The sequence below is a fragment of the Phalacrocorax carbo genome, chromosome 4, assembly GCF_963921805.1.
Source record: "Phalacrocorax carbo chromosome 4, bPhaCar2.1, whole genome shotgun sequence".
NCBI lineage: Eukaryota > Metazoa > Chordata > Aves > Suliformes > Phalacrocoracidae > Phalacrocorax > Phalacrocorax carbo.
Window position 1 is genome coordinate 15,475,009 of NC_087516.1, and position 24,093 is coordinate 15,499,101.

General features: G+C 40.6%; 1 protein-coding gene across 1 annotated transcript in view; it reads right to left on the reverse strand.

Moving 5' to 3' along the window:
• The window catches only part of CLNK (cytokine dependent hematopoietic cell linker), a 118,032-nt gene extending 95,169 nt beyond the window's left edge, over nt 1-22,863 (reverse strand). The window contains exon 1 of the mRNA XM_064450784.1: nt 22,648-22,863. Coding sequence (XP_064306854.1) covers nt 22,648-22,863 — 216 coding nt within the window. The remainder of the gene's footprint in view (nt 1-22,647) is intronic.
• Nucleotides 22,864-24,093: the final 1,230 nt, after the last annotated feature.

Sequence of the window (24,093 nt, forward strand, 5' to 3'; positions counted from 1 at the left end):
AGCTTTTATAAATGTTGATGAGTATTAGGAAAGAACAGCATCACTAACTGGAGCAGGTTTAGTATAAAAATTACAAGGAAGTAAAATAATTACAGGAATTGCTTTCGTCAGTTAAAAGTAGTAAAATGGAAGCTTGGTTACAAATTGCCCTGGTTTCAGCTGGAATAGAATTAATTTTCTTCATACTAGCTAGTATGGGGCTAAGTTTTAGATTTGTAGTTAAAACCAGCGTTGATAATGCCGAGATGTTTCAGTTGTTGCTAAGTAGTGCTTACACTAGTCAAGGACTTTTTCAGCTCCCTGTGCTCTGCCAGGTGCACAAGGAGCTGGGAGGGGACACACCCGGGACAGTGACCCCAACTGACCCAAGGGATATTCCATACCATTGTGATGTCATGCTCAGTATAAAAAGCTGGGGGAGGAAGAAGGAAGGGGGGGACTTTTGGAGTGATGGTGTTTGTCTTCCCAAGTCACTGTTACGCTTGACGGAGCCCTGCTTTCCTGGAGATGGCTGAACACCTGCCTGCCCATGGGAAGCAGTGAATGAATTCCTAGCAGTGAGTGAATTATCCTAACAAACAAGGAAGGGCTGGTTAAGGATGTGAGAGTTGGCGGTAGCCTTGGCTGCAGTTACCATGAGATGGTTGAGTTTAGGATACTCTGAGGTAGAAGCAGGGCTATGAGTCAGATTACAGCCTTGGACCTCAAGAGGGCCAACTTCAGCCTCTTCAAAGACCTGCTAGGAGGAATCCTATGGGCTCGGGCTCTGGAAGGCAGGGGGGTCCAAGAGAGCTGGACAGTATTCAAGGACTACTTCCTCCGAGCTCAAGATCGATGCATCCCCAGGAGGAAGAAGTCAGGCAGAGGAGCCAGGAGACCTGCATGGATGAGCAAAGAGATTCTAGAGAAACTCCAGTGGAAGAGGGAGCTTCACAGTATGTGGGAAAAGGGACTGGCCTCTTGGGAGAAATATAGGAATGTTGTCAGGGTATGCAGAGATGCAATGAGGAAGGCCAAGGCCCACTTGGAATTAAATATGGCAGTGCATGTCAAAGATAACAAGAAGGGCTTCTTTAAATACATCAGCAGTAAAAGGAAAATGGGATACAGTGGGCCCACTGCTGAACAAGGAAGGGGCCTTGGTGACCCAGGATGCAGAGAAGGTGGAGTTACTGAATGCCTTCTTTGCCTTGCTCTTTACTGCTAAGGCTGGCCCTCAGGCACCTCAGCCCCCAGAGAAGAGAGGAAAAATCTGGAGAAAGGAAGACTTACCATCAGTTGAGAAGGATTGGGTCAGAAACCACCTCTGCAAACTGGATCCTTGCAAACCCATGGGCCCTGATGGGATGCACCCATGAGTGCTGAGGGAGCTGGCAGATGTTCTTGCTGAGCCACCCTCCATCATCTCTGAAAGGTCATGGATGACAGGAGAGGTGCCCGAGTACTGGAGGAAAGCAAGCGTCACTCCAATCTTCAAAAAGGACAAGAAGGAGAACCTGGGAAACTAAAGGCCAGTCAGCCTCACCTCCGTCCCTGAAAAGCTAATGGAGCAGTTCATTCTGGAGGTCATCTCCAGGAATGTAGAGGACAAGAAGGTTATCAGGAATAGTCAACATAGGTTCATCAAGGGGAGGTCATGCTTGACCAACCTGATAACCTTCTACGATGGTGTGACTGGCTGGGTCAATGAAGGGAGAGCAGTGTTGTCTATCTTGACTTCAGTAAGTCATTCAACACTGTCTCCCATAACATCCTCACAGGCAAGCTAAGGAAGCGTGGTTTGGATAAGTGGACAGTGAGGTGGATAGAGAACTGGCTCAACAACAGAACTCAGAGGGTCGTGATCAACAGGGCAGAGTCTGGATGGAGGCCTGTCACTAGTGATGTTCCCCAGGGGTCTGTGCTTGATCCAGTCCTGTTCAACGTATTCGTCAGTGACCTGGATGATGGGGCAGAGTGTACCCTCAGCAAGTTCGCTGATGATACCAAGCTGGGAGGAGTGGCTGATACACCAGAAAGCTGTGCTGCCATCCAGTGAGACCTGGACAGGCTGGAGAGCTGGGCCCAGGGGAACCTGATGAAATTCAGCAAGTGCAAGGTCCTGCACCTGGAGAGGAACAACCCCATGAACCGGTACAGGCTGGGGCCTGAACTACTGGAAAGCAGCTCTGCTGAGAAGGACCTGGGAGTGCTGGTGGGCAGCAAGCTGACCCTGAGCCAGCACTGTGCCCTGGTGGCCAAGAAGGCCAACGGTATCCTGGGCTGCATTAAAAGGAGTGTGGCCAGCAGATCGAGAGAGGTTATCCTCCCCCTCTGCTCTGCCCTAGTGAGACCACATCTGGAGTACTGTGTCCAGTTCTGGGCCCCCCAGTTTAAGAAAGACAGGGAACTGCTTGAGCAAGTCCAGCAGAGAGCTACCAAGATGATCATGGGAGTGGAGCATCTCCCTTATCAGGAAAGGCTGAGAGACCTGGGTTTGTTCAGCCTGGAGAAGACTGAGGGGGGATTTCATCAATACTTATATCTGAAGGGTGGGTGTCAGGATGATGGGACTGGACTCTTTTCAATAGTGCCCAATGACAGGCCAAGGGGCAATGGGCACAAGCTGGAACACAGGAAGTTTCACCTAACATGAGAAAAAATGTCTCTCCTGTGCGGGTGCCAGAGCAGTGGCACAGGCTGCCCAGGGAGGCCGTGGGGTCCATTCCCTGGAGACACTAAAACCCCGCCAGGACGCGTTCCTGTGCCCCCTGCTCTGGGTGTGCCTGCTCAAGCAGGGGGGTTAGATGAGATGATCTCCAGAGGTCCCTTCCAACCCCTACCATTCTGTGATTCTGTGGTTTTGTGAATTCCTTCTTTTGCTCTGCTTGCACGCGTGGCTTTTGCTTTACCTATTTAAATTGTCTTTATCTCAACCCGTGAGTTTCCTCACTTTTACTCTTCTCATTCTCACCTCATCCCACCATGGGGAGTGAGTGAGTAGCTGTATGGGAATTGGTTTCTGACTGGTGCTAAACCACAACACAAGTATTTATCATTTTAAGAAGGGATGCGAGAGAGAATATCCAATCCAGTTTAAGGATAACAAGAGGTATGGAGCAAGTAGAATACAATAACCTGTCCAGAATCAGGCTAGGGTACCAGTGATAAAATAATGAAGAAAAATCACACAGTTACTTCAGTGACTGCTAATGATTAGCAGCTCAGTTTTATTGCTAAATGGAAGGTGTAATTGTGGAAGGTGACTGTAACACACGGGATGCACTTGTTTCAGCCTGATGTGCATTTTGTGATAAGTGCTCAATGTGTGTCTAAGCTTGCCCAGGCAAATCTGCTATGATGTATTCCACAAAAGGTTTGTGAAAAATTCTGGAGGCCTTGTGACTGGGAAAGCATGGTACAGCAGTTAAAGACGATCATCTTTGACTGCTTCAGAATTGCTGTTCCAGCTGCTCATAACAGTGGATTGTCTCCTCAGCAGCAGCTTGAGCTGCTGTAAATATTCAGCTTGCCTGCATGGCAGAAAGAAAGGCCTACTTTTCTCAAGAGGAACAGATTAACATGCGAATTCTGCAATGTTTTTAAAAGGCAAGGATGAAGCATACATCTTAGTTTAGCCAGGCTTAGCATGGCTAAGTTTGTGCTCTCCTGTTTTCTACTCTATTCATCTAAAAGAAGGCTTAATAAGGAATCCAGAGAAGCCAAAGATAGTAAAAGGCTATGTGACATTTTGATGGAGTATGCAGATGTGTGTGTGGGCTTAGGCTATCTAGACACTGATTACAGAATCTAAAACAAGTTCACTGAAGAGTTTATAAGCTGAACAAGGACCCCAGTCCCTGGTCAGAGTTTGAGACCATGTTATTGGCCAGTCTGACTAGGAATGCTGATTGAATTCTGTCTATCCTCAGTTGACTGTGAAGCACTTGCTACTCTGAGTGTAGGTTTTTTCATGCCTGAGGCTATGAAGATCAAGGATAGGTCAAGACATCAAACATAGAATGTGTTTTTTTTTCCATTGTGGTTATTTTTTATTCTGTTAAAGGAAATAATTGTATTTAATAACATACAATATGCAGATTTTTTTGATCTTGAAACAGAATTTTCTAATGTGCTTTATTTCACACCCTTTCAACTGAATTGTACAGGGATGTGGAGCATTGTTTGAATCTGAAATCAACTGAGAGAGTTAGTAATAGCAAGAAGGTTCACCCATCTTAATTTACAAGCACACCAGACACAAAAGTGAAATCCTGTCCTTCATATTGGGAAGTGAACATTCTGTAAGTTGTACCCCTTGCTTCACAGTAAAGTGCAGTTGCAATTGGCACCCCACCCTCAAAGGATTTTTTACTCCATTAAACTGGATGTAACAGAAGTTTGCTGGCAGAGACATACAGTTTATTCTGTGGGCTTCAGTGCGTTAATGCATTTGATTCAAACACAGTAGGAAAAGGTTCCAGCTCAGAGATGAAAAGGATTTACCTAAACTCATTTAGCTTTTTAAAGACATGAAAGTGCTGTCTTGGCACAAAATGATGGCCAAGTGCATCCTGAGAATATAATCCGTTACAGTGGAATTGCACCATTGATTTAATTTGGCCTACTTCTTTTTTCCGTAAATTAGTTATTTGTAGTAGAATTGCAAAATTATGCTAATGTTATACAGAAAACATGTTAATTAGAAAATATTACATGGGTAACTGTTTTGCCCACAATTTTTAAACATGGTATTAGAGATCTTATTTTCCCCAAATCAATGTGAACTTGAAGAACAAAGATAGGAAAAATTATACTAAACCACTAACCATTCTAACAATAATTGCTCCCAGTGTGTGTGTCCTTCCTAAAGGTTCAAATGTTAAGTGTGTAGGTGATTTTCAGCATAATCTTAAGAATCATGCTACAAGTAGTTTAGAGTTCCAGAAATTCCTCTTTGCAGAACTTAGGTGACCTGCCCATCAGAACCCACTCATTAATTCAGCTATCACTTCCTTTGAGTTGTGATCACCACTAATGAGCACTGCCATCCACTTGGGACATCTAAAGGCCTTTGCACTGTCCCTGTCCTGTGCATGGTAAACTTCCTTATGGCTGAAATGGTTCTGTGGGCCAGTGATCTGTGTTCAGGTTTCCTAGAGCCACTACTTAATTTTATAGGTTGTGATATTGGAATTTTTAGCATTCAACTTTACAAGTAGTGATGTGTTTATTTATGTTAGTATATGTGACAACAGTGGTGCTTCTTGTGAATGTAAAGAAATGTATCTTAACTGTACCTAAATAATTGGAGGGTCAAGGTCTGTGAGAACAATTGATAGGTTTAACTGTCTTAAAGAAACAACAGACCAGTGGAAAAAGGATTCCCATTTTTGATGTATGGAAATTCATGACTGAGTCAAGGAAGCTAAAATTTCGTTACTCGGTATAAATTTTCTGAACAAATTTTAAAAATATGCTTCTTTGAAATATGGGATTTATGGACCGTATAGCAGTATCTGTAGCACACTCTCAAAAATCTTGTATACTAGATTAGAATGTGCCCTCAAATGTATTTCTATCTTCCTTCTGAAATACAGATTCCCTAAAGGAAAACATCTGAATATATCCTGTATAGTTCAACTTACGAAGCTACAGAATAGTTAATATTTTTCATTATTAAATGAGTTTATCTGCATTCCATGTAAGCATAGTACTTTATATAAATACATAGTGTACAAAACGTTGTAATACAGCAATATTACATATGTGAGATGCTTTGACATTGAAAATATAATTTATTCTTATTTCATTAAGCTGCTAAATCATAATGGCAATATATTCAGATCAAACCAAAGTATGCAGCTCATTACCAATACTATCCAATGATAGTAATAATAATTTAAAAAGCTATGGAATATGTCAAAGGGAAAAGAACAAAATAAATATTTTTCAAGTTTAATTAATGGTCTGCTGTTACCTCATTCCATTTTTGTTCTATTATGGATGTTTGCTTTACTTTGTATATTTCAGTCAACTCTCAGATATTTAATCTGCAGAAGGTAGCTTTTCCCATTTCTAATCTAATGACTATATCTATCACTTGTGCTGTAGCTTCCTATATTATTCTGTTCTTTCTATACTTGAGTTGAATGTTACGTAAAGAAGAAAAAGTTGTCATGGTTGAATATTATCAAAGTTGTTCAACCATTATATAACAACTTGTTTCATCTGGTGAGTCTCTAACTTATGACAGAGGAAATTTGACAGTTACCTCAGCAAGATACCTGAAATTTGACCTAGTACTCAAGCCTTTATTCTTTTTGTCCTTCTTGAGGCTGATGTATTTATTTTATTTTTCATGTCAAATGATGGCTGACTGTTTGCCCCCTGGTATCCATGTCTTTGTTCTCGTGAAGGCCCTAGGAGAAAAGCAGTCACAAAATTTCATTCAGTACATAATATTTTTATTTTCCTGGATTCCTACTGGGACAGAAGACATTGGTTAGAATATAAGAAAAATCATTCTATTTGTTTCCTGGGCAGCTGTATCTATTTGCTGTGTGCTGTACCACTGTCAAGATAAACATACAGCTATATCTCATGCAGTCATTGTAGTCATGACCACTTAACCATATTTCGGCATCGGGCTAGTAAGGCAATTAACAATACTCCAAAATACAGACAGAATGTTTCTCTTAATCAGAAAATGTATGCATTTCAATAGAATTTACACCTTATTCCTGAAACTGTAGTCACCAAAGGCACTAGACTGAATAGGTAGATGTGAATGAGTGAGGGGCCTCACATCCTCACATGTGAGTGAGGGGATTTTTACTTTGGGGAAAACAAATGGGAAAACTTACCACGCTATCATTGTATGGATGTCCTACTGTAACTATTGTGACATTAGCAAGAAAGATCTTGTAAGACTGGGAACTTTCAGGTGACAAAGCTGAAGCAGGTAATATCTCCATTTTCCTCCGTCAGAGAATACATCTCAGAGGGATGCTGTTACAGCTCTACCTTTTACTGAAATTTGGTTGTGTTAGATTTTGCATGGAGCTTATCCAGTCTGTTGATAGTTTGACAGAAATAGTTAATAGTTATTCCATTTGGTAAGAAAGGAAAATCTGAGCATGCTGAAAATACCCAAATACATTAAAACAAATGCTCAGTTTTCACAGAAGTAATTAAATTATCTATCATAAGTTATTGCTTACCAGTGAAGTTGCTGATAATTGCTATACTTCTAGGTGGCAAGTAATAGTTTCTTCCTGAAAAACGATTGGTGGGAACCATTGCATACTGTTTAGCAAATGCACAGCAGAGCAGTCTTCAAAAGCTTAAATTTCATACTGTTTTAAGGTTATTGTACTAGCTTTTAACTTTAGTTTTACTAATGTGTGAAAAATTCAACAATTACCATCTTATTATGATAATTACCATCTTCGCTATTTTGTTTCTATCATTAAATCTCAAAGCAATTTGCAGTGGAGGTCTTCTTTCACAGGAAAAGCAGAAGTGAAATGACTTGTCCAGCACACCCAGAGGCTAAATCAGGAGGGGCCATATAGGTTCATGAACTAAAATTAGGTTCTGTTGTTTAGTGTGACATGCTGTCTTCCATGCACAGTACAGCACAGGGGGAAAAATCCTATTTGTTTAATCTTATTCATGTCATGGGGTAGGTGGTTGCTTAAAAAACCCAAAGGTCTGATTCAACAGCACATACTGCATAGAGAACCACTACAAGTTTGGCATGATTAAGCACTTACCTAGACTATATGTTGGATTTATTTAACAATGCTGTATATCTGATATAATCTGCCTCTATTTTAATGCAGACATGTTAAGAAAGAAACTTTGCTGGTTTTGAATGGGACAGAGTTAATTCTCTTCACTGTAGCTGGTAAAGTGCTGATGGCACATTGATGCTTTAGTTGCTGTTAAGTAGCAGCTCAGTGTCGCTAAGTAGCACCTAGTGTAGTCAGGGAAGTTTCCAGCTTCCCAGGCTCTGCTACATGGGCGAGAGGCCAGGAGGGGCGGGGCCACAGCCAAGGCAGCTGACCCCGACTGGCCAATGGGATGTTCATTCCATACCATGTGATGCCATGACCAGTATATTAACCGGGGCAGTTGGCACATGGGGGAGGCAACTGTGGCTTGGGGACTGGTGGTGTTGGGTTGGTGAGTGGCTGTGTCATGTGCTGTTTGTTTTGGTGGTTCATCCCCCCTTTCCCCTGCCCTGGGTTTTGCCTCTCTTGTTATTTTTCTTTTCATTGCATTGTTGTTGTTGTCATTATTGTTTTATTTTAATTATTAAACAGTTCTTATCTCAACTGGTGAGCTTTACCCTTCTGATTCTCTCCCCCATCCTGCTGGTGGGGGAGTGAGCGAGGGGCTCCGTGGGGCTGAGTTGCTGGCTAAACACCAACAGAATCAAAAACCCATTCTAATTTCCTTAGATCAGGTTCTGATTGTACATTTATGCTTTAGTTAAAAAAACAGCCCAAATAATGATGAAGTTTGTCTTTACTATAGTAGACTTGAGTAAATGGGATCCTCCTTTGAAAATGTTTTTTGAGTTAATCAAGTGAAAGCAAATCCATCCTTGCTTTTGCTTACCATTGATTTTCCTCTTGGTAAAAAATTCAACAGTTCTCTACTAAAGCCACTGAAAGAACACTGTGTCCCCAAGGCACAGACTAGTAAACAAGGCCCACAGAGCTTGGAAGATTGTCAGCTGCTGAGGAAGCAGATGTTTGACTGTGAACCTGTAGATATACACAGCAGGGTGCATAAAATAAGGTAAAAATAATTATGTCATTGTGTCTGCTTGAGGAATTAAAAATTCCTGCAAGTGAGAAAATAAACAAATGTATGAGATGGAAAACTGTAGTAACATCAGGCTAATGTGGTTTGTGGATGAGCTGCTTAAGAGCACAGTTTTCTTCTTTGTATTTTGCAGAGAGGAGCAAAAGAATTGTGTTGTGGACATATGACAGAAAAGAGGAAAAGAATGGGAAGACAAAGTTATAACTGCAAGGATAACTTAAAATAATTGTAGGTGAGGGAGGGAAAGCAGACTTAAGACATTGCTCCTTAATAGGCATGAATCAACACAAAAATCAGTGGATTGATCTATACCATTGACACTAATTTTTGTAGTTATCATTCCTGAACTTTATCCCCAGACAGAAAATAATGACATTAAGTCTATCATAAATTGTGAGAGGAAAAGAAATCCATGAAGAAAAAAATAGTAAAGAAGTCACTTTCATAAAAGTTTTTTGCCTTTTGCATGTCTCGGGTAAGAAGTTGTGCTCCATAGCTTTTGCTTCATACACTGCAGAAGGTGCAAGATTCTCTATGGCAGTGTCTTTGAACCTCTAAAGTTTGTATTAGAGTAAGAGGAGTGGTATTGAGAAGAAGTTGTGGCTGAGATCTCAGCATTCTGTTGTATACTTTCTTACAGAGGTGTGCAGTCAGAAGAGAAAGAGTTTGAGACCTTTGGCTATATAAGTATTACTGATAAAAGCATAATCTCAGGAATGGCTGGTCTTACGGTAGGTTGTCCCCGATGAATGGTGGTCTAAGGACAAGATTTGTGTAAGACCTCTGGGTAGGACTGTCAGCATACTGTGATGGGGTATGAAGGCCAAAATAAAGCAGAGGTACACTGAGGAATAGTGTGATCCAGAAGGCAAAGCAAGTGGATCTAGGCTTGCAGGCATCCTAGGTGCCTGTATCAGCAGAAGAGTATCCAACATAGTCACAGAAAGAGCCAGAGCACATATGGGTAGACTCAATATGTGTGTCTGATCACTTCAATCATTGAAGAAGCCCATAGCAGAACAATGAGAAAATAAATATTATGTGAGGAAACTATAAAATAAGTAGTCAGGCAAGGTCTGAACAGCTTTCTGTTGTAGTTTAATATGGCAGGCAGCTAAACACCAAACAGCCATTTGCTCACTCCCCTTCCCGCCCCAGTGGGATGGGGGAGAGGATCTGGGAAAAAAAAAATTCAGGGGTTGAGATAAACACAATTTAATAGGACAGAAAAGGAAGGGAAAATAACAATAATGATAAAACAATACACAAAGTAAGTGATGCTCAGGGCAATTGCTTGCCACCCACTGATCATTGCCCAGACAGTTCCCAAGCAGTGGTTGCCAGCCCCCGGCCAACTCTTCCCAATTTATATACTGAGCATGACATCATATGGTATGGAATATCCCTTTGGCCAGCCTGAGTTTGCTCTCTTAGCTGTGCCCCCTCCCCTTCCAGCTTCTTGTGCACCTGGTAGAGCACGGGAAGCTGAAAAGTCCTTGAGCTAGTGTAAGCACTACTTAGCAAAAACTAAAACATCAGTTTGTTATCAAACATTATTCTCATCCTAAATCCAAAACACAGAACTATACCAGCTAGAGTGAAGAAAATTAACTCTATTCCAGCTGAAACCAGGACACTTGTTTTTCCTTGTGCATACTCACTCCAGAATACCCATTCAGCATGCTTTGATGAATATTCCCACAGATTTTTGTTGCTGTAAATTGCTTTCTTGATTTCCTCTATTTTACAAGGGAGACCTGGACTATGCATTTTGTTAACTGTCAACTACTGCTCCTGTAGCACTGCCTCACTGCTTTCTTTTGTATCAGGGTGGCCATACATCTGTAGGAAACAAATCAGACATGAACTATGTGAATTACTTGGTTTTCTTTTTCTTCACTGATTTGTCATCTTTTTGCATGTTGCAGAAATTTTCCCTCTGCTTTTGGTGTCTACTAAGTCTACTAAGTCTTTCATTGATCTGAGAATCAAATACAAATATAAAAAAGATCTTGTGTGACATGCAAAATTCTCTTGTAGATTTTTTTCTCGTTTGCAATAGATTTTGTTATTTCTTTTTTATTTTCTACAACATTCTAGAAATCAATGCACAAACTTACTTGGGCTTATTTGGACTAACTGGGATCACCAGTACATGGTGATATGGACTTACTAAAAGTGAGCACAGCAAAGGGCCACAGAGATGATTAAGGGATTGAAACATCTTTTGTATGTGGAGAAGCTGAGACAGCTGTGATTGTTCAACCTGGAGAAGAGAAGGCTTGGGGGGAATCTCATCAGTATGTATTCCCTCCTGATGGGAGGGAATGAAGACAAGGGAGCCAGGCTTTTCTCAGTAGTGCCCTCTGACAAGACAAGAAGCAATGGGCACAAATGAAAAAATATGAAATTCCATCTTAACACAAGAAAGCACTTTTTTACTCTGAGGGTGCCAAGCACTGGTGCAGGTTGCCCAGAGAGTAACTGGACATGGTTCTGGGCAACCAGCTCTAGGTGACCCTGCTTGAGTAGGGGGCTTGAACTTAGATGGATTGGATTAGACAGTAGGTCCCTTCCAACCTCAATTATTCTAGGAATCTGATTTCTTGCAGTTCTTTTCCCTGTGTTTTGTGAATAATGCATGCCTGAAAGACAATCTAAGATTACATCTTTATTCTGTAATTTTTTGTTAGTAAGAAATCTTTTTACCTAATAGTCCTGAAATGTTTGGTCTTTTTCACCCCTCTCCATTACATCATATTTACAGTTCCATGACAATATATTTTTCATAATAATTCCATATCATCTTTGTAAGTTTGTCTTTTATTCAGGGAACTAATGTTAATAACACACATAATCCTCTAAATGTAGAAATCAAATGTCACAAAAATCAAGTGCTTTCTTAATTTCTACTCAGTAAAAGCACTTAGAAATTCTGTGTTAAACTGGCCGTTCTAGTACTTTCTGAAAGAAACAATTGTCAGTAGATGCTTGTCATTTCCATGTTAAGATGATTGAACAGTTAATGCATGTGTGGCCCCTTCCCCTCACAATTCTTGGTCTAGTCTTGTAGTCTTATCTCTGTAACCTCTTTCTTTGCTCTTCAGGATCAATACATAATCAACTGGGAATTCCCACTATTTTTCAGTCCACCTGTTTTACTAAAGGGAGATTGTATATGTTACTATAATAGCAATAATTTACATGGGTGTCTTTTGAGAACTAGATGTATCAAATAGAAGTAGAGTTATACACAGGACAGTGGCTGCCACTTTTAGTTTTCTGAAAGGTGCAGAAAGTTTGCTACTAGATTCATGCATTTATTCAGTAACATTCCATTTTAGAGGAATTTGCTCATCAATATTGCTTATAGATTTAATTCTTAATCACAGGAATATAACTTTCTGAAAAACCTCTTGAAGGCTCAAATAATATTCTTGTTTTCAAATTGTGTATCACAGAAAATCATATACGCTGCCAATCAAGGATTGGTGCAGATTAATGTTTGACAGTATTTCCCAGTACATCAGTTCAATGCCCTTCATAGCATTTCTGGGGGGGTGGATAAGGACCAGTGTTGCACTTTTTTTGATCAAGAACTGAGGATAACTCAGCTTTGTATAGAATTTTAAATGGTATCTCCTGACTTGTAGCAAAGCTGGATGGCTCTGGTGGTTTTTTTGGGTGTACAATTTTATAGTAATTTATTTTTTTACACAGGTCATGAATTTTAAGGAACAATCAAACATATGCTAAAAGAAAAGGAGATACTTATACCATATTTGCTATGTTGTTTCTAATACCAAATTAGCAGTTAATGAGATGAAGTAGTTGAATATTTGAAGTGAAACTGAATTTTTTGAAACTGTTCAGGCTTTTGGAAACGTTAATATCTATACTTCCGTCTTGTCTCTCCAAAGCAGAACAGCATTGACATTAGTTGTTACATTCCTTCATCTCCAAGGCCTATTACCGTATGGCTCTGAAGAACATTTAGGGTGATTCCAGTTATCCCATGACTGAAATGTGAGACACGTCAGGAAGTGTCCTAGCCCTCCTACATATGTGATCACACAAAACAAAACCAAAAATTTTTATTACAAGAATTTTGGTCTTTCTTATAGATATTTAAAAAAAAAAAAAAACAAATGAAAAATCATAATAAAATAACTTTACATGTCAAGTAGAACACCAATGAATCATAGAATCATAAAATTGTTAAGGTTGCAAAAGACCCTTAAGATCGAGTCCAACCGCTAACCTGTCACTGCCAAGTCCACCACTAAACCATATCCTCAAGCACCACGTCTACCCTTCTTTTAAATACCTCCAGGGATGGAGACTCAACCACTTCCCTGGGCAGCCTGTTCCAATGCCTGACAACCCTTTCGGTGAAGACATTTTTTCTAATGTCCAACCTAAACTTCCCCTGGCACAGCTTGAGGCTGTTTCTTCTTGTCCTATCACTTGTTACTAGGGAGAAGAGTCCAACCCCCACCTTGCTACAACCTCCTTTCAGGTAGTTGTAGAGAGCGATAGGGTCTCCCCTCAGCCTCCTCTTCTCCAGGCTAAACAACCCCAGCTCCCTCAGCTGCTCCTCATAAGACTTGTTCTCTAAACCCTTCAGCAACTTTGTTGGCCTTCTTTGGACACGCTTCAGCACCTCAATGTCCTTCTTGTAGTGAGGGGCCCAAAACTGCACACAGTACTCGAGGTGCGGCCTCACCAGTGAGGCAGGACCTCCGTTTCATAAACCCATGCTGGTTGGGCCCGATCCCCTGGTTGTCCTGCATGTGCCGTGTCATGGCGTTCAAGATGGTCTGCTCCATGACCTTTCCTGGCACCGAGGTCAGCTGATAGGTGTGTAGTTCCCTGGATCCTCCTTCCGACCCTTCTTGTGGAGGGATGTCACATTTGCTAGTTTCCAGTCATCTGGGACTTCCCTGGTTGACCAGGACTACTGATAAATGATGGAGAGTGACTTGGCGAGCTCCTCTGCAAGCTCCCTCAGTATCCTTGGGTGGATCCTGTCTGGCCCTATGGACTTGTGAACATCCATATGAAGGAGCAATGAAGAGCTATTTTCATTAGCTTTAAAAACTGTCTACTGTAAGACAAGTTTATGTGTACCATATAAACTTGGGATAAATCTTGTCAGTGTTTTTTTCTATTATTCTTTTCAACAGAAGGACAAAAAAAATCTCTGATAGTACGTGTCAATTAATTACATATATTTGAATTCTTCACTCATGTTCTTGTTGTGACGTGGAAACAAAACTCATAGTATAGGTCACTATCCAGAATGAACAGGCATGAAGGAAATCATTCCTTGATCTGATTATACAAGTACAAGGTGGGACAAGCTAAGTAGAACATCACCAAACTGAACTGCAGTGGTAACCACTGATGGGGACAAGGGAACATGAGAGGTTTAAATAGTATATTAAACAATAAAAAGGAAAAGCAACATATGGCTTTGGGAAAAGCGAGCGAGAAGTTGAGTTGTAGCTTCACTTGGAAAAAAGGTTTTGGAGTCTTTGTGTCTGTTGATTTATTTGAAATAGGTTTCCCACTTGCTCTGAACCATTTAGAAGTCAAGTTTTCACAGTCATCTTAATGTGTAATGTGGTGCAGTAGAACAGATGCTCTACTTCAGTGTCCTAAGGCTCAGCATATGGGACTCCTGGCTTACTGAATTAAGATAACCAATCATCAGCTTGTGGAGTGTTTCTCAGGGCTTTCTGATGAGATCTGGGAAGATATATTCTAACTGAGATAGAGTTCTACTTTTATACTTGGGTGTCTAGATCTAAATAAAAGTAGATCTAATCTAAATAAAGGTATTCTGTATTTCAGAAACATCTAAAGTATCTGTATTTGGAAAAGGAGACTTTGATCTTAATTGAAATGGAAGTTTGTATTAATACTATGACATAATATATGGATTCTATAAAAATAGTAAGTGTATTGGCATAACTTGGAAATGGAAGCTGTTAAGCTTGTTTTTTTCTGTTTTTTTTTTTTTTTTTTTTTTTTTTTTTTGTAATTACTGTCAGTAGCAAATCAGCAAATACAGAATAACCAGAAATTCATGATACAGTTCGATACTAGGTTCAGTTACACAGGACAGGATGCCAAGGCACTCCTGTGTCTTGTAACTGATCATTGAATCAGGTACAGAAGTTAGCAGCAGGTTTCCTTCTGTAACAAGGTTGTCCTCCTGTCCCTCACAATAACCCTCTGCTAATATTCATTCTTTTCTTGCTCTCATTCCTGACTGCCCTTTATTACTGTCCAGAATGCTAGTGCCATGAGAGCAAAATGTCTGAAACTTTGTTTACTCAACAAGCTTTGTCAGAACTGAGCAGCACTGCGGTATATGCCCATAGTAATATATAACATTTGTTATTGCCAATGACTGCTCAGTTATAAATTTATTGAAGAAAAGAGTAAACATTGTCATTGTGCTTTCAGTGTTGTCACAAATTTTTTTAATCTGCTGTCTGAATGTCTTTATTTTTCATTTTTGTTTTCCTACCACAACGAAAGAGAGATTAAATCTTAATCACATTTTAAAAAAGAAATTGATTCAGCAGCAGTTTAAGTGGATGTTTCTTTTTTTAATCACACTGTTTATTTTCGACTCTTCATTTGACACTGAATCTGTATGTCTATTGAACTCTGAGCATTTTGGTTCCTACAGTAGAGACCCTGTGTTCCTCTAAATGTATTATTTTCTGCTTGCAAATACTTCTTTTCTGTTTTGCATTGTCCTGCATTTTATTTTTATTATTAAAGGAAGCCAGGGAATGTGACAGTGCGAATAGAGCACTGAGCTTTGCAGATGAACACTGTGTCAGGACGTGACATCAGCTACAGGGCCTTCCTGTTTCCTGATGGTACTTCTTTAGTCTTACTCTCTCTTTCTTAATGTGGTTTCAGAAGAAATATTTTTTTTGGTGGTGGGTTTTTGTTTGTTTGTTTTTGTGGGTTTTTTTAAATTTCCAAACAAATACAATGTCTACAGAGTCAGGCATCAGCACTGCAGCATCCTGTCTCTCTGCTGCTTTGGCAGTCTCTGTAGTAACCAGAGTAGATTAAAAACAAAATTAGAAAGAAAAACTGATGAAACATTTGGCTGTTGAAACCAAAATGCTCTGTAGAAAAATGATAGTTCTGATCACCAAATTTGGAAAGGTTTTCCAGACTTAGAATACGAAGATGAGAGGCCCCTTCACATTCTCTCTTGGAATGCATGAGGCAAGGCTGTATCTTGTGGTCTGCTTAGTGGGAAAAGGGATTTGAAACTGACTCTGCCACCTTCCCTTGGAGAGAAATGAAAATATGTTTTGGTTTTATACTGATAAAGTCTGAGAAAACTGCCAAAATCTTGCTGTCATTAATGAAACCAAGTTAATATTTTTTCCTGAAGTCCTACAGATAACACTGTGTAAGAGTGATTTTGAAAAATCAGAATGCCCTTCAGTGGTACAATCTCCCAGTTGCTTTCCAGTCTTCCATTTTATGTTTGTCTTCTTGGAGATATGACAAAACCAGTGGCTCTGGGAACAGAGTGACGGGACCATTAGCAATTCTGCACTGGCATCACAGCTTCAGAAAGAGAAAGGGAGTAAGAGATTTTCTAGGGGTTGGAAGAATTTTGTAGGGGGACGAATTCTGTCTGGCAGCTGGCAGGGGAACACAGATGTCTGATGAGGGAGATATAGTCCTAGGATTTCTTTACATTAAGCTAAATGTCAGGGTCACCAGATCACAAAGGTGGGTTACATGAGACCTCCCTCTTTCTTACTGTGTTTGTTCTGTGAGGACATTAAGTATGGAGCCAAAGTTCCCAAGAATCAGATTCTACAGGGTTCTGGAAATATTTATTTATTTCAGTAATATAATTTTGATTTTAGGTACATGACAGTTTAAAAAGAAACTTTCTCCTAATTTAGGTGTGTCTGGTTGCAGTTTGCTCGCCATTGGTTTTATATTGGTGTAAACCACTGTCTCCAATTTCTTTTCAGCCTAAATCTGGTGCGAACAAAACCAACAAGCTGCAAAACAGCAAACATACTGTTGTAAGAACTTGCACTGACTTATATTATTTGTGAGTACTTGGCTTTTTTGTCATTATCCATGTCAATAGCTTGAAGCAGTTGGGTCAGTATTGTCTGTTCAGCTGTTGCCTTTTGAGCTATCTGTGAGAGAATCTACATCAATTGCCTGTAGGTTTGCAGTAGTGACTTCTTTTATCTTACCTCCCACTTCAAGTAGTAAGCTGTTTTAATCAGAGAGCTGGTTTCTTCCCAATGTCTACATCAGGAGTTAATTGTCCTAGTCACCCTTGATAGTCCATATAATCAATATAGTGTTTTTTCAGATGGAAGTAGATCTAAATAAAGTAACATGAAGTGTGTATCCAGCAATGCCTCTTTCTCCTTATTAAGGTAAAGCAAGGTTAGCAAGCTGGCTCGGATGAAGTAAGTTAGAATTAAGTGAGGTGAATCCTACCAGATCTGTCAGGTCATTATTTTGTGTGGTGTTGTACACCTTGGTCCTGCACATTGAACTGCTGGTTCTGACACAGGTTCCTACAAGGGATCAGGCAGAGAGCACTTGTCCCTTTTGTACAAATAAAATCAAATGAAAGGGGCAGAAGGCATGGAAATGACCATGACTTGTGTCCTGAAATGAGGTCAGTAAATTATATTCAGCTGCCATTTAGGGAATCAAATTAAATTGGTTTTGTCTAGAGAAATAACCCATTAATTACATGTTCTACGTCTAATTTAATCCAAGACTTGAAGGATACATCAATCTAAGATCTAAGCATGTGGGATTTGCAAGACACTGACAAAACTGAGTGGTTTTTTTTTCACAGTGGGATTTCCATTGTTGCCCTTTTGTGAGAGCTAAAAGACTTCCTGAGTTGTCAGAGAGATTGTGTTTCAGGCACAGAGGAGTGTCTGCATTCTGGTCCCCATAACAGGCATTGAAACTTTTGCATATGCTGCAGTTACAGTAGGCTTACTTGGCCATGTTTCACATTTGAGTTAGGTACAGATGCTAGTGGGAAGTTGCAGACCCCAGACACTCCCTTGCTGCTAGGGAGGGAGTCTATTAATCTGTGCTGTCCTACTTTGCTTCTAACAAAACAGAGCTTTAAGCAACAAAAAGTAAGATAATATGTCTGTCCAGCATGTGTCATGAAAATGGATAAGAGCCATCATATAACCCATAGTCCTACAAATACTTAGGTGCACGCTTCCCTCTTAAGCACATGAGCCATAACAGTGGTGAAAGTATTGCCTACTGTGTATTGGGAAGATCTAAGCTTCTGTGGCAGAATTTTGAAATATGGAGAAAGCTTATGGTTAAAATGAAAAGCTTTTATGAAGAAGTAATCTTCTTACCAGTTACATCAATGGCAAAAGTCCCTCTGACTTGAAGACTGCCCAATTACAATCAAGAGTCATATCTGAGGCATATGGATAGAGAAAGACCACATGCATCAGTACCTTGAATTAGAACTGAAGTGAGGTGCTAAATATGTTTGTATTTGACACTGCTAACTCTCCTGAAGCAATATTTGTGAAAGCTTTTAAAGAGCATTTTTATCAGGTGGGAAAAGTGATGCCACCTCTTTACGTCACACAAGCACCTGTTGGCTGGTACACACCAACCAACATGTTGGTTATGAATATTCTAACTGACTTGGCAAGCAAACACCTGTTTGTTTCTACAAATACCAGTACTGAGGTTTGCACACACTCCCACAGACACAGAGGGGCCATCTGAAAAGCGAACAAGAGCAAATGAAGACAGCATTAAGTACTGGTCACAGAGTAATCTTCATTGTTCCTTATGGATATGAATGAGTCTGTACTCCATCTTGATTTATAATAATTTCAGTGTGATTACACTGACTTTCAACCTTTTATTTCTCTTTAATGTTATGCTTATTTCTCATCATCACAGACGTTGGTAAGATGCACATGGGCAGAGACGCCACTGTGTGGAAATTGGAGGGTGAACAAGCTAAGAAGCTGATGCTCTGGCTGGAGAGTGCTCTGAAGTCTCTGGCAGCAGGGCATCTAGGTATGGAGCCCTAACAACAAATTAAAACTTTGTGTTCTGGACTGAAGACTCACAAAGGAAGTGGCTACCTCCCTGTCTGGAGTTGGTGAGCTATATCTATATTTTCCTTAAAATTGCAGCAGGAAGCTAGAGTGGAGAGGTGTAAGAAAGGTTATGAGCAAAGACTGTGGGTTGAAGAAGAAAGGCAGCAACTAGCTCTGAAGGGAACACTGGGGGTTTTTAGCTCATAGAGTTCTCGGTTATAAGAAAGTGATTCCTGCTGGTCTTTTTCTTACTGTCATATGACAGGGCTGACTCCCCCAGTGGAGCCATGCTAGCTGGAAAAGGTCAAATCTACATTTCTTTGCCATAGCTTGCTGATTGAATCCCAAAGTGTTAAACAAACAAACAAAAAACCCCAAAAAACATATTTTGGTAAAAGTTTCTAAGTATGTAAAACAAGAATGGTCCCTCATTACTCCTGATTTTTTTGGTGAGCCATTCACTCACTGTCAAGAGTAGCTTCTGAAGTAGATTGGTGCAGTTGGGTCATTGGAAGTAGCTTGTGGCACGTAAATAAGAAAAGAGGAATTATATAAATCCATCAGACCTCATGATTTACTTTCCCACTGAGAACTGTGAATACAATTAGTCCTAGCACTCACAAAATACAGCAGGGAACATCCACACTTCCTATCCCAAAGGAACTGTAGGCTTGAAACCTGTTTTCAGATATATTCATTTATATTCACAGGTAGCAGCAAATCAATGATTCCTGGTGATGCTGTCTGTAACAGGTACTAATGTTGAAAGCAAATTGACCAATAGGGGCCAAATTAATCTGTGTGCAGCTGTCTTCAGTGGTATTACTAATGGCTGCTAGGTCCAAATGGTTATTTTGTTTGGGGAATTTTTCACTCTTCTTGGGCGTTGACCCCCATTTTAATCGCACCTGGCTTTTGCCTGCTTGAGACAACTTTTTAGTGTACAAAAAATGCAGAGATTGACTTCCTCTGATCTGTAGCCTCTTCCAGATATGGTGGGTTATATATTAGGGCTTGGTTCAAGAACTGTAAGTGACTAGGAACTTGTCTCAACATTGTTGGCAGGACAGTTTAACTACCAAAGCCTGATCACCCGGCAACTTAGAGGGGCAGTTTAATCACCAAGGCATGTCAGAGTACATGTCCTCTGCACATGCGCCCAGGCCCAGGGTTGACTGACAACACATGGAGGGGGCTCGGACCCTCTAGACCTTTCGAGCACCCTCTGGTGACGGTGCTGGGCATATGCCACACCCCCGAGTGGGAGATGTGGGTATGCAAAACCATTATTGACTATGCAAGAGGACAATGCTATAAAAAGGGGAAATGAGCGGAGATCATGAATACTGTTCTGGAACATTCTCCCTACTGGATTTGAGAATACATTGGACCGATGGGACACCACAGATCCATGGTGGCTCCTATCGCAACTCTCTCTCTTGTTCCCTTTCTCACTTTTCCTCTCTTTGTCTCCTTTTCTCTCACATATTTGTTGTTGGCCAAATAAAGTGACTTGGCACTTGACTCCGTTTTGAGTCTTAATTCTGTTTCTGAGAATATAAAAGGAACCTAGTCACGATAAAACATTTGAGTTAATCAGAAGTTAAGCCCAGCTGCCCCCAACATCCCAGAATTGTCTGAGGTCAGTTGGAAAGCAAGGGGGTTCAATCTCTGCCAAATTGTTCAACCCAACAGTGGATCGTGACAAGGACTCACGATTGAAACAGTTAGCAGTATAGTGTATTCATTATTGATCAGAATTCATAAACTCTACCCGTGTGTTTTCTTCCAGTTTTCAAGAAACAGGATTTTTTCCTGATTAGGAAATGGATTAAACTATACCGGAATACCAATGTAGTCATGTCATGTAACTCTATTAATATAGGTACTAATACAAAAACTTTTATGGAAAGATCAAACTTCATAAAAATGTAGTAATACTATTGCCAATTTTGTTAAGTGGACTGGATATTAGGCTGTAACAAGAAAGATGCTTCTAGCCACCAGTGATTTTAAGGGATAAGACCAAGGAAGAGAGTGAATTCTTTCCCAGTATCGTTAAGGGTACTGTCATGTCTTAGCAATTGTATTTATTCCTGCTCTAATGGAATCTCCATGCTTTCTTTATTTTCCTTTTCTGTAACTCCTTATAGCCTACTTTCTTCCCCCATGTGGATGACCACAGTGAAAAATAACAAACACTTGTAAAGGATTTAAGAATATTCGATCCTGTAATGTACATATGCATGTCACATTAGATTCTTATAACTCAAATGTGAATCTTCATGGCGTTATTTAAGATTTCTGAATTTTCTCTGAAAAATTGGTAAACTAGATGAATACTGGTAGTTTATATTTATAAATGAAACTATATTAAAATAATCTATTTTTGTAAATAAATTTATACTTCATGTCTCCAGTTCTGGGTTTTACAAGATAAAACAATTTTAGAGACTAGTAGCCAGTTATTTACCTGCCCATGGCAGGGTTTTTGAAACTAGGAGGTCTTTAAAGGTCCTTTCCAACTCAGACCATTCTATGATTCTATGGTGCTGTGTTTTGTGTAATCTTTGCAGATAATTTTTTGTTATGGAACAGAATATTAGTTGTGTTTTATATAACAAATAAAAGCTTCTTGCATAGGCTTTGCTGTCTATCTGCAAATCTAATTTTCTAAAACAGTATGAAGTAGATGATACATCCTTTCATCTTTATCCACAGAGATACTGTCGAGGGGGAAAATTTATAAATAAATGTCATTAATAATGCATTAATTAACATAATTTATGACTTGAAGACACAGTGAAAGTGGATTAAATGGCCATGATGAAGGTGGCAACTGGAGCAGAATTTTGTGCTGCAGGTTTTGCCCTGAGAGTATGCCTGTGTCTCTGCACCAAGCTGCCTTACTGGTTGGAAAGGGATTTCTCATTTGTAGAGATACACAGCTCAATGGATATACACAGGTGCTTGGGTGAATTCTGTTGTAGTTGAGAAACACAAGTATTTAATGGCCATGTAAGCATAGAAACCTCTTTGTAGAAAAGGAAAAGTTTAAGAGGTTTCTACCTTTTTCTTGTTTTCTGTATTTTACCCTGGAAAACAGAAATTCTCAATCTTTCCTGAAAGCAAATTTAATATGTGATAGTGAATGCATGGTTCACTGTAGTGACCTCTTTGCCACTTTTCAGCAGTCACTCTCCCTGCCTCTTCTTCGGCTTTGCTGGCTTCTACTGCCTAATTTGGCATCTTTCATGCAGATGCTGGATCTTAGATGCACTTCTTGACTTTCAGCCACTAATTTGATCTCCTTCCCATCATCCTTAGCTAGTTTTTGAGCCACTAAAACCACCATACTCAAAGCAGGTCATGGCCCAAAAGGTTAAGGGTGCTATTTTGAGACTATTGTGGACAAATGCTTGGCTGGGACAGGATATCTTAGAATCATAGCATCATAGTGTGATTTGGAGTGGAAGGGACCTTAAAGGACATCTATTTCCAGCCCCCCTGCCATGGACAGGGACACCTTACACTAGACCAGGTTGCTCAAAGCCCCATCCATCCTGGCCTTGAACACTTCCAGGGATGGGGCATCCACAACTTCTCTGGGAAACCTGTTCCAGTGCCTCACCACCCCCAGAGTGAAAAAATGTCTTCCTTATATCTAATCTAAATCTACCCTCCTTCAGTTTAAAGCCATTACCCCATGTCCTATCACTACATGCTCTTGTAAAAGTCCATCTCCATCTTTCTTATAGGCCCCCTTCAGGTACTGGAAGGCTGCTGTAAGGTCTCCCCAGAGCCTTCTCTTCTCCAGGCTGAACAACACCAGGTCTCTTATCTTGTCTTCATAGGAGAGGTGCTTCAGAACTCTGTTAGTCTTTGTGGCCCTCCTCTGGACCCGCTCCAACAGGTCCATGTCCTTCTTATGTTGGGGGTCCCAGAGCTGAATGCAGTACTCCAGGTGGCGTCTCATGAGAGTGGAGCAGAGCGGGAGAATCACCTCCCTTGACCTGCTGGACACGCTTCTTTTGATGCAACCCAGGATATGGTTGGCCTTTTGAGCTGTAAGTGCACATTGCCAGGTCGTGTTGAGCTTCCCATCAACCAACACTCAAGTACTTCTCTTAAGGCTGGTCTCAATCCAGTCTCCTTCCAGCCTGTATTTGTGCTTAAGGTTGCCCTGACCCTTGTGCAGTAACTTGCATTTGGCCTTGTTGAACTCCAGTTCACATGGGCCCACCTCTCAAGCCTGTCCAGGTTCCTATGGATGGCATCCATTCCCTCCAGTATGTTGACCGCCCCACACAGCTTGGGATTGTTGGCCAACTTGCTGAGGGTGCACTTGATCCCACTGTCCATGTTGCTGATGAAGATGTTAAACAATCCTGGTCTCAATACCTCTTTGAATGTGACCATCTAGCCAATTTCTTATCCACTGAGTGGTCTATCCACCAAATCCATGTCTCTCCAATTTAGAGACAAGGATGTCATGTGGTCCAGTGTCAAATGCTTTGCACGAGTCCAGGTAGATGATATCAGTTGCTTTTCTCTTATCCACCAATGCTCTAACCCTGTCGTGGAAGGCCACCACATTTGTCAGGCACGATTTGCCCTTAGTGAAGCCATGTTGGCTGTCATCAATCACCTCCTTATTTTCCATGTGCCTTAGCACAGTTTCCAAGAGGTTCTGCTCCATGACCTTGTTGAGTGCAGAGGTGAGACTGACCGGCCTGTCATTCCCTGGGTCTTCCTTTTTTCCCTTTTTAAAAATGGGGGTTATGTTTCCTGTTTTCAAGTCAGTGGGAACTTCACCAGACCTCAATGACTTCTAAAATATGATAGATAATGGCTTAGCAGCTTCATCCACCAGTTCCCTCAGGACCCACAGGTGCATCTCATCAGGTCCCATGGACTTGTGTACCTTCAGAATCCTTAGATGAACTCAAACCTGATCTCCTACAGTGGGTGGTTCTTCATTCTCCCAGTCCTTGCCTTTGCCTTCTGTGACTTGGGTGGTGTGGCTTGAGCACTTTCAAGTGAAGACAGGTAAAAAAGTCTTTGAGTTCCACATCCAGGGTAACAAGGCCTTCTATTTCCTTCTGGAGAGGGCCCACATTTTCCCTAGTCTTCCTTTTATCATCAATAT